At 52.5% G+C, this 10,300-nt stretch overlaps 1 protein-coding gene across 4 annotated transcripts; it reads left to right on the top strand.

The window, feature by feature from the left end:
• The first annotated feature begins 991 nt into the window (after positions 1-991).
• Positions 992-10,088, top strand: CBLN2 (cerebellin 2 precursor). Of its 4 annotated transcripts, none has more exons than XM_072758097.1 (5): positions 992-1,752; positions 2,357-2,399; positions 3,530-4,050; positions 6,983-7,102; positions 7,364-10,088. In XM_072758097.1, exons 3-5 carry the CDS (start codon positions 3,694-3,696, stop codon positions 7,559-7,561), a joined length of 675 nt encoding a protein of 224 aa, XP_072614198.1. In that variant the 5' UTR covers positions 992-1,752; positions 2,357-2,399; positions 3,530-3,693; the 3' UTR covers positions 7,562-10,088. The 4 variants fall into 4 exon arrangements, with proteins under 4 accessions (XP_072614198.1, XP_072614200.1, XP_072614201.1 ...); XM_072758099.1 differs by having other exon boundaries at positions 2,354-2,399; XM_072758100.1 differs by lacking the exon at positions 2,357-2,399.
• The last annotated feature ends 212 nt before the right edge of the window (positions 10,089-10,300 follow it).

The raw sequence follows: 10,300 nt of genomic DNA, 5'->3' as shown, positions 1-10,300 counted from the left end.
GAAGTATTGCAACTTAATTAGCATCCCCAAATTGGTCTAATTATCAGTCTGTGCCTCACATTTTTTCATAGACCTAGTGTCCTCTGCTATTTATTCTTGCCCACAAATCGGTCCTCTCTTTGATGGAATGACAGAGTTGTGCTTATTGTGACGATAATAAATAGACCGATGCGATACTGAAATGAAGTAACTATCTGAGAGTGAGAACCAACAATTTCCACTGTGTTAAGCTAAAAAGAAACGGCAGCAAAATATGACCGCTTTGAAAAAGTTAAAGTCCAGTACATCTGACTCCCATGTTATAAAAATGTCCAAATTAAGTACTTAACTTCCAGCGAACATCCTTAGGGGGGTAACAGATTTGGGGGACATTTTAGATTTTTACTCTTTTGCATGGTACGTAGAAAACATTTGGGTCAACAGTTCTTTTCATCCCATTTTTACAACCATACTCAATATTTTGTCTCATGTCATAATAAGTATGCAATTCTTTGTCCCTGTCTCCCCACACATCCATCTCGGTTAACCTGATTGGGAACGAATTTAATCTCATTGCTTAGATATGAGGCCTTGTCAGTTCTAAATAGGGGAGAGCCCATGGGAAATAAAGCTTTGAAAACCCCCTCCCCGAAAACGCGCCTCGTAGGGTGGAACCAGAACACTGGCTGCAATATTCAAACAAAAGAGGGGTTAGGTGGGAAGTCTGGAGGAATAAGAAATACTTTTGCTCTGTTCTTAGGAACAGCGTTGGGCGACTTGCATGCTTCTTTTTTTTTTTTTTTTTTTTCCAGCAGCCTGTCTGCACAGGCACACTCTGCAAGTCAAAGGGCTATAGGTATTTTTCTCAACGATGTTTTGAAAAGTCAGGTCGCAAGAGGGTACATTTAAATACTGTCTGGGGGAGGCACAGACTATACAGCTCAGTGGTCTGTGCACACGTTGTGCGGCCAGTGATAACCAATGATAACCTGACTGCAGCATACATCACCCTGGCAGAGCTGTCTGTGGGAGCAGCGGAGATCTGCAAAATCAAGAGTGTCGCCACGTTTGGCCAGACCGAGGGTACCGAAGGATCCCGGGACGATCGCTGGTTGTTGTCATATTTTTGCAGAGGACAGGACTGCTGCTTTTTGGGTCCCAGAAGACCATCAGCGAACCTCATCCCTGCCCCCGGGACGCGGCCACCCCGGCGGAGCTCGCCCGCAGGCTGCGGCAGGGAGGCCCCGGCGCCCGTAGGTGGCGCCCCACGTCCGTGCTTGCGCTTCTCGCCCGCGCTTGGGGCGCAGCTGGGAAACCCGCGCGTCTCCCCGGTCGTTAGAGCTCAGAGTAGGCATTTTAATAAACACGCGCGAGTGCCAATGCGCTCCAGGAGCCTCGGGGTTCAGAGGAGCAGACGCACAAACCCAGGCGGAGGCGCCTCTTTTAATCCCTGCCAAAATCTGACATTTCCCAAACTGGAGATTCCGGAACCGCAGCCTTTAAGCCATTAAAATCCCAAGCTTTTTCTCTCCATTCCAGTCCTTTTTATTTTTTATTTTATTTCATTTCATTTCGTTTTATTTTAGTTTATTTTTTTTTTTAAGAAAACAGCGCTACCCCCTAATTATGAAAGTAGTCGCGCTATTAAGGATTAAGACTTGGAGGGAATTTGGAAAAGGAAAGAAGGAATCGAAAAGAAGAGGCGCGAGCGGCGCTCCGAGGGTGCCTCCTTACTGAGGGCGAGGCGTCTGGGAGGACTCGCTCCGGGTGTGGGTGAGAGCCGGACCTGGGCGGTGCGGGGTGCGGCGGGGTGCGGCGGGGTGCGGCGGGGTGCGGCGGGGTGCGGCGGGGTGCGGAGAGCGGCGCCCAGCCCGGGAGGGGGCAGTGCGCCGAGTCCTCCGGGCGCCCGCGATGGCTGTGCCGTCTGGAGACGCGCGGAGAGGCCGGGACTGAGGGGCCGGCGGGCAGAGCCGGGCTGCGGGCGCGCGGGGCGCGCGGGGCCGTCCTCGGCTGCGGGCCCGGGGAGCGCCGCAGCACCCGCGCGGCGCCTGGGACGTGACGGGTGCGAGGCGCGGGGCGCGGCGCGGCGGGGCGCGGGGCGAGGGTCCGAGGAGCTGCGGGCACCGGGCGCCGCGCGTGGGGGAGCGGGACGGCCGGCGCGGCGATGGGCGAGGGGCGAGGGGCGCGGGGCGCGCGGGCCCTGGGCGCGGCGCGAGGCCCCGGGGTGCGCGGCGCGGGGCGGACCCGGAGCGGGCGCGGGCGCGGGCCGTGGCGGGAAAGGGGCAGGGCGGGGCGGCGCGGTTATTGGCCAGGCGCGGGGAGAAGGGCTGCGCTCCGAGTCCCCTCCCGCCAGCGCCCGCTCCTCTTCCTTAAGCAGAACAACTTCGCGGACAGCGCGGCTCGCACCATGGACGTTCCAGGTAACCGAGACCCGAGCCTGCCCTCCGCGGTCCGGCCTGACCGCATCCTCGTCTGCTTCCACGGGGACCTGGGGGAGCCTGCGTCCCGGGGAGCGCGCGGGTGTAGCGGCAGCGTTTTGTGCCGGGGCCGGGGAGAGGCTGCGCCCGGAGAAACAACTTCTGCCTCGTTAGGTGGACTGTGGGGGGAGTTGCTCGGGGCCGTGGGCGGGGGGAGGCGTCTGCGCTGTTCGTGGCTCGACCGGGTCTCGCAGGGACCGCTCCAGCTTGGTGCGAGAGGCGAGGGCCGCGGGGAGGTGCGAACGCGCGCCCAAGTCGGCGGAGCGCCCCGGGCCGCCGCCCGGCCGGAGAGGAAGGGCTCGGAGCCCAGGAGCAAAGCTGCGCCGCGAAGCAAGCCCGGGACGGCCCGAGGTGCGGTCCTCGGGTCCTGCGCGGGGCCGAGCGATCCGAGGGGCTCCTCCGAGGGCTCGCTGCCGGCTGCGGGGACCTTGCAAGTGGGTGTTCGGGTTTTAGAATCTCTCTCTCTCTCTCTCTCTTTTTTTTTTTTTTTCATTTTTTTCCTCTTATTCACCCTAAGGAGCTTCCTTGGGATTTGATCTTGGGCGGAAAATGGATACGATCTTAACTAAGTGGACTGCTTTAAAAAAAAAAAAAAAAAAAATCTCCAGGATGGAAACACAGAGGATGAAAGGGAAAGCAGATAAAGGAGAAAAAGGTTTCTTGGTGTGGCTTTCAAGAAAATGCCGCTAAAACGGAAGCGATAAGCCTTCAGTAGTTTCTTTCTTTGCCGGCATCTCAGCCCCTCTCCGCCTTTGCAGAAGGGGCTGGGGGTGGCGCTGCCGGCGTCCCCGAGGTCACCGACCGCTGTCGAGCTTCGCCGAGGCCCGCAGAAGCCCGGGCCCCTCTACCTGACCGCACCCCCGGCGCGCGCCGCCCCGGAGCCCTCGGGGATGCCCTGCCCCGCGCGCCGGGGGCTTCCTCGGACCTGTTGTGCCCATCGGGGAAGGGGGGGCCGTGTGCGGGACTAAGAGGGTGGCCGCCAGGGAGAGGGGCCCCTGCGCTGCAGGCACCTGCTCCCCGTGCCCCCCCCGCGTCGCCTCCCAGTCTAAGGGTTCGGGTTTTTGCCCTGACAGGTCCGCTGGCGCCTTCCTTCTGAGGACGACCCTGGCCTTGACCGTCAGAGCGAGGGACCGAGGCCAAAGGAGGCGTCCCCAGGCCCCGCGCAGCCCTGCGCGCCCTCCCGCGCTCCCCGGCCGCTGCCCGCCGTCGCCCCCGCGCGCCGCCCCCCGCAGCCCGGATGCCGGCGCCCGGCCGGGGCCCCCGCGGGCCGCCGCTGACCATGCCCGGGCGCCGGGGGGCGCTGCGCGAGCCGCCTGGCTGCGGCTCCTGCCTGGGGGCGGCGCTGGCGCTGCTGCTGCTGCTGCTGCCGGCCGGATGCCCGGTGCGGGCGCAGAACGACACGGAGCCCATCGTGCTGGAGGGCAAGTGCCTGGTGGTGTGCGACTCGAGCCCGTCGGCCGACGGCGCCGTCACCTCCTCCCTGGGCATCTCCGTGCGCTCGGGCAGCGCCAAGGTGGCCTTCTCCGCCACGCGGAGCACCAACCACGAGCCGTCCGAGATGAGCAACCGCACCATGACCATCTACTTCGACCAGGTCAGCCGGCGGCCTGCCAGCTCGCCTCCGCCCGGGGTGGAGGGGCGGGGACGCGGGCGCGGGGGCCCGGGGCTTCAGGCTCCCCCGCCTCTCGGCCCTGCTCTGCGCTTCTCTTTTCCCCCTTTCCGAGGAAGCAAGCTCTGCTTCCCAGGGCCCCTTTTCACACTGTGGCTCCTCTAGAACTGGCAGCCCCATTGGCACTTGGAAGACCGACAGTCCTTTAAAGCTCAGGGATCTGAAGTGCAGCCCCTCACCCACGGAAATTGCACATCTTCCTTTTCGCTGGGATGGGGGCTGCCGGGTGTGGTGGGTGGGCTTCAGTCATCCAGGGGGCCGACTCGGGACTGAGTGCTTTGCAAGCACACCCCAAAAGGGAGTTTCCCAAAGGTCTCAGCCAACGATCAGAAAATATGTGTCTACTGCTTATTTTGGAATGGCCTGGGGAAGAGGTGCTTATCTTCGAGAAAAATAAGTCAGGGAGAGTGTGGGGGCAATAGCAGGGATGGTTATCTAAATACAAAGCAAAACAGAGTGAGATCATATAAATGCAATAGGTAGTAAATACAGTATCTACAGTGTAGTGTACAAATATGTACAGCACAAAAACATATTGTATGTAGTGTGGTCGTACAGATTGAAAATAAAAACAAAATAAGGATCAATGACTTAAGTTGCCCTACGTCACTTAACTTCCCTCACTTTGTTCAGAGCAGAAGGGTCCATAAATGATCAGACCTTGGCAATCCCTTCTCTGGGGTATTGGGCTCAGGACTGGCGGTAGTGACTTTCCTCTTGTGCCCTCCCATCTTGGTTTCTGTTGTTTTTCAGAAACAAGTTGAAAACATTATTGTGGTTCCCAAACTTTACCAGTCTCTTCCTTTTGCCAAAATAATTTCCACTAAAGCCCAGGGTACTGGGCTCACTGGCCACACTTAATTGACTTCCCTTCTGTTAACCAGTTTTTACACCTCAGTGATGGTAAACTTCCAACACACCCTTGCCTCTTTTTAGACCAGAGGCTTAATTTGTTTTAATCCTTGCTATGGATTACCTACTTGAAGTTTTGACCTTTTTTTTTTGAGGGGGGGGGGGATCTCTTTTTCATCTGTTTTTAAAGAATTTTTTTAAATGAAATTACTGATTTTAATGATGTCCAAATAAAGCAGACAACAAAATAGGTATTCGCTATTTACTCTATTCTTTACCTTATTATTAGTCAGCTCCCGTCATTTCACTTGGGTGTCAAGAGAACTCTGTGATGAGGGCAAGATAAGTTGTAGTAAGATTCTAATTTTATAGATGAGCTAACTATGGCAGGGCGGGTAAAATGCTATTTCCCTGGTTTCTCAGTTAGGGAGTAAGCGAAACCTGCTCCTTGGGTGTTCTTTCATCCACAGCAGGGCCCAAAATTTACCAGTTTCCGGAATTTAAAACTGATGGGAAAGAGCTGTGGTAGTTGAGTTGGAAGAGGCAGCTCCGAGGGCTTGGATGGAGAGTGCTTTATTCTTTTTTAAAGCATCCTAAGGCCGACTGGGAGCATAGGCTTGAAGAGACGGAGTGCAGGCATTGTGCAGCGAGCCGTCCTGAACAATAGAGCCCTGAGCGTCTGTGCTGAGCCCTGCAGGCGAGGGGGACTGAAGTAGTGCCCCGACCTCCCTTGCAGAAGCTGGTGCCGGTTTCTTTCCCTGAGTGGTGACAGCAGTTGTCATGGGCAGGTCGCATAGTGCAGTGGGGATCGCGTGTCATTCATCTGCTGTGATGAGTGTGTGAGGAGTAACCGCAAGAGGTTTCCGGTTGAAATTTATTTTCTGAGCAGATGATGGGATCCCTAGTCCAGGGTTCTGCTGTTGCTGGCTGTTGGCTTTAAAAAGCCCAGCATACCAGGCGGGCCGTGTTAGTATTTTAATTGAGTGTGTGCGTTTGTGTGTGAGAAGAGGTGGGGACGGGATCCAGACGGGGTGACCAAACTCCGCCTTACACACCTGAAAGGGAATTGGGCCATAATAAGGGATCCTCCATGCTTCAAATTCTGCTCTTGACATTGTAACGCCCACATCCCCGTTTCATTTGAGGGGGGAAAAAAAAAGAAAAAAATCATCGGCAGGGGCACGTGACCTCACGTCATCTGGCTAATTTTGTCATTATTCTTGCATGCTCCTGGAGTTGGAGCTTAGGGTATCCAACTGCTGTCTCCACTCCCTTCATTTATTCAAGCTTATTTGCATGACGTCATAGCTCAGCAGAGGGAGCAAGCACGGTGCTTAGAGCCAGGTGAAGGAGACAGGTGCAGCCAGTGCTTACCCACCCCAACTTTACACTCTGTCCCTGCCATTGAGCACCTACTGTGTGCCACCAGGGATGGTGCCAGGGGCTGGGGATACACGGGGACAGGAACCTCACCCAGCTTATCCTCTCCCGGAACATTCACATGAGAGTGCCAAGGTTGAGCTGATGTAAATTATTTCCCTGAATTGGCTTCTTACCCCAAGGTCTACTTCTCCTGGTTCAGCATGGCGTGGCACCCTAGTTGTGAAACTAAACTTGATGTGGAAGTCCCTGGAATCCCACAGACCAGTTTCGCTTGCTTACTGACCTCATTGTTTTCCTTTCCCTCTGCCTTGCCCTCAGACTGCAAAATTGGCATCTGCTTTTTACAATGTGTAAATAAAATACACTTCACAAAAATCTTTATTGATTATGGTCCATTAGGATTCTTCTAAAAATCCCTTTCTGGTGTAGGGTATTTTGGCACCAGCTCCCACCCTCCCACCACCACCCCCAGGGCAGCCTTGGCTCACTGCCTGGGTGCCTCTTGCTGCTGCTGCTGTGCAGGCCCTGGAGGAACCGGTGGCGTTGGTTCTGCAGGCCTGAGCACAACAGATGCAGAGGAGGGACTTGCTATGTTTGTGTCGTATTCCCTCTTCTTTTTCAGGTATTAGTAAATATTGGCAACCATTTCGATCTCGCCTCCAGTATTTTTGTAGCACCGAGGAAAGGGATTTATAGCTTCAGCTTCCATGTGGTCAAAGTGTACAACAGACAAACCATCCAGGTGGGTCGCTGTGAAACCATGGGGACCGTTGCAGTTCCGGATGGCCAGTGCCCACGGCTGCAGGTCCCATCCTACTGTCTGGGAATCTGGGCCAGCCAATGTGGGGGCGTTGCTGAGCAGGGGCCCACAGCATCTTTGGGGCCAGGCCCTCTGGCGTGGCTCCGCGGAAAGGGCAGAGGGTGTGGGGTCGGGGCAGAAGAGGACAAACAGGTGCACGTGGGGTCCTGTGTGGTCCACTGAGCTTTGCCCTCTGCCCTGCAGGTCAGTTTAATGCAGAACGGCTACCCCGTGATCTCAGCGTTTGCAGGTGACCAGGACGTTACCAGAGAAGCTGCCAGCAATGGTGTCCTGCTGCTGATGGAAAGAGAGGACAAAGTACATCTCAAGCTAGAGAGAGGCAACCTCATGGGTGGCTGGAAGTACTCCACGTTCTCGGGCTTTTTGGTGTTTCCTCTATAAATGCAGTGGCCCCCAGGCGGCGGGCAAGTTGCCATCTGGACCCGGGCGTCCGCCCTTCCTAGACACCCTGGACTCGCCAGAATAGGACCACTTGTTTCCAACCTCTGTCGGACTGTCGAGGTAGAAGAATGATTTCTTTCCAAATCTCCAGCATTTTCTTTGAATATTGACCATTCCTCGGGAACCTGGCTTCTAATTAGTTTTAGACGACAAGGTCTTAAGGAGACATGAAATGATCGATTTGAGCAATTTGTACCTGTGATTGTGAAGTCAATATTGGATTTTATTGTCGGGACCATTGACTTTTCTTCTTTTGTTTGTACGTTGTATCGCGGCCCCAACGCGAGGAGGGCGGCCGACCCTGGGGCCGGATTGCAGGCCTCAGGCGGGACTCAGAGCAAGAGCCCTGCGCATCACCACCCGCCGGAGAGTCCTCGAAATGTGTTCTTTATGTGTCTGTTCAGCCTTAAGAAAAAGAATGGCTTCACTCTCATTCTGTATTTTTCCCCCCGGGTGGACGGGAGGCCTCGGGAGGGGGAAGGGGACATTGTGAATCTGTCAAGAAGTGCTTTATCTGGAGAAGCAAATTTTGCACGATTGGACTGCGACTTTTGCTTTGTATTCTGTGTGTGTGTGTGTGTGTGTGTGTGTGTGCGTGAGTGTGTGTGTGTGTGGTTTTCTGTTTTTAGTTTTTGTTTTGTTTTTCCTGGAAGAGCTTTACCTTTCTTTCCACGTTCAGCTCTCCCTCCTTACCTAACCTCCTTCTATGTTTCTGTGCTGGGACGGGGGAGAGAAATGTATGCTGAATTCCTGAATGAGACCAAACCAAACAAAACAGAAAACGCCGATGTATTTTGTTTTGGTTGAGACCAGAACAAACAGAAGGTACCTGTAGATCAAAGTCCAAATAACAGATGGACAATTCTGCTTATCCTTTCAAAGAGATTCTCTCAGATGCACCGTTAGAACTAACAAGCTGGATTTTTTTTTTTTTTTAACGCTCTGGAATACTCTAAGAACTTGATATTCCTGGGTGGCTTTGAATCACGTAAGATGAGAATGGAAGCGGTAATGACCAAGTCTCTGAAACACACGCTTTCTCGGCCCAGCGCACCTGGGTCTGCCCAGCAGCCTGTTGTCATCTGTTTGCATCCGTATCTGCGAGAGCACACCAGGCTCAGGTGCTTCAAAGCCAACAGGACCAGTTACTCTCCCTCAGGATCCTCCTCTGATCTGCCAAGGAAAGAGGTGTGTTGATGCTCCCTGCGAACACCTGGCAGGAAGCCACCTGGAAGTCACAGCAGTTACAGGTATTGGCAGAGGCACCCTGGGAGCAGTTTTCCAAATCCTTCTTGTTTTGGCCCCTTGTACAACAATAGTATTACAATACAGCTGGGAGCCGACGGGTGCAGGATTCATATGCCAAGGAAATGTTACTAATCCCAAAGCAATGGAAGAAGAGACCTCACAGCGGATGTTAATTTGTCCTTTGTGTAACAATGTAACCAAAATATTGATGATAAAGAGTCATAATTTAAGATTCAGAATAAATGGGTTTGATGTCTGGCTTGCTCTTCTCCCTTCACATCGTCTCCCAACTCCTCCAGTGTGTGGAAGTAAAGGCCACGGATCAAGGACTCGGGGAAAGGAAGCCCACACTGTGCCTCTTTAAAACACACACTCAAATGCACACCCCCATATGCAGATCTAGCTGTGGGTCTCCATGGAAATTGCACACTTAGATACCTTTTGATCTATATCTGTATTTTTCACAAGAAAAGATTTCAGGGGGAGATATTATATGAAAAAAAACAGTATTCAAAAGGCTTTATGAATAGGCGATCTGTTTTCATCACATACAATCATTGATGTACAAGTTCCAATCCAATATTTCAATCAGAGAACATGGATATAAAGGAAACTGACATTTCAATACAGCATCAAGTGTTTCTAAGATACATGTGAGCATGGGGAAGCATTGGGTTCCATTTCCAAATAAATGCAGTGGGGATTATAAGAGTGAAAATAATATAGTTTGATGAAAAGTCTAAGTTTTTAATGGCCATAAGTGGACAGCGTAATACGATACAGAATTGAATTTGAATTAAAATGATATTATATTTTGTTAGGAAAAAAAATCAAGAAATATCAGCCAAAAAGCATTTGGGTTTATTGGCTCTGTGATTAGGTGACACACTTCTGAGCGTGAGCGTTGTTTATTAATGCCAATAATGCAAACAGGACGCTAGTGAATATTTTCCTTCTGTGTTTTACTGCTCTCAGTGAATTAGCCCTCTGTCCCTCCTTTATAAAACCTTCCGTTTGATTTCAGACAAGCAGCAAACTTCATTAGGGGAACAATACCGCACTTCAGAGACTGAAAAAAAAAATATATGTGTATGTGCTATTTTTATCGCTTACTAATATGTAATGCACATATTTGTATTTACAGCTTTACCATGTCCAGGTTGTTATTTGGTTATGCCGTCTAATAAATAAGTTATTAAATTCATCATTCTAAAAATAAGCATATTTCAGGAGTTTCTTTTATATTAGGAAAAAAAAACCTTAATCCTGTTTATTCCACTCCTGCCTTTATTTATTTGTTTGTTTATTTCTATCTTGAGCTGGATGCCACACCCTACATTAGGGAGAAGCCACAATAGTAGTTCTTCTGAAGCTCTTTGCTATCCACCCTTGCAGCTGCCTAAACTCTGTCTGGTTTAAGGATCTTTGAGG

Source organism: Vulpes vulpes, chromosome 5, assembly GCF_048418805.1.
Source record: "Vulpes vulpes isolate BD-2025 chromosome 5, VulVul3, whole genome shotgun sequence".
Classification (NCBI taxonomy): Eukaryota; Metazoa; Chordata; class Mammalia; order Carnivora; family Canidae; genus Vulpes; species Vulpes vulpes.
The sequence above is the reverse complement of the archived record's forward strand: the minus strand, read 5'-3'. Positions and strand labels throughout refer to the sequence as shown.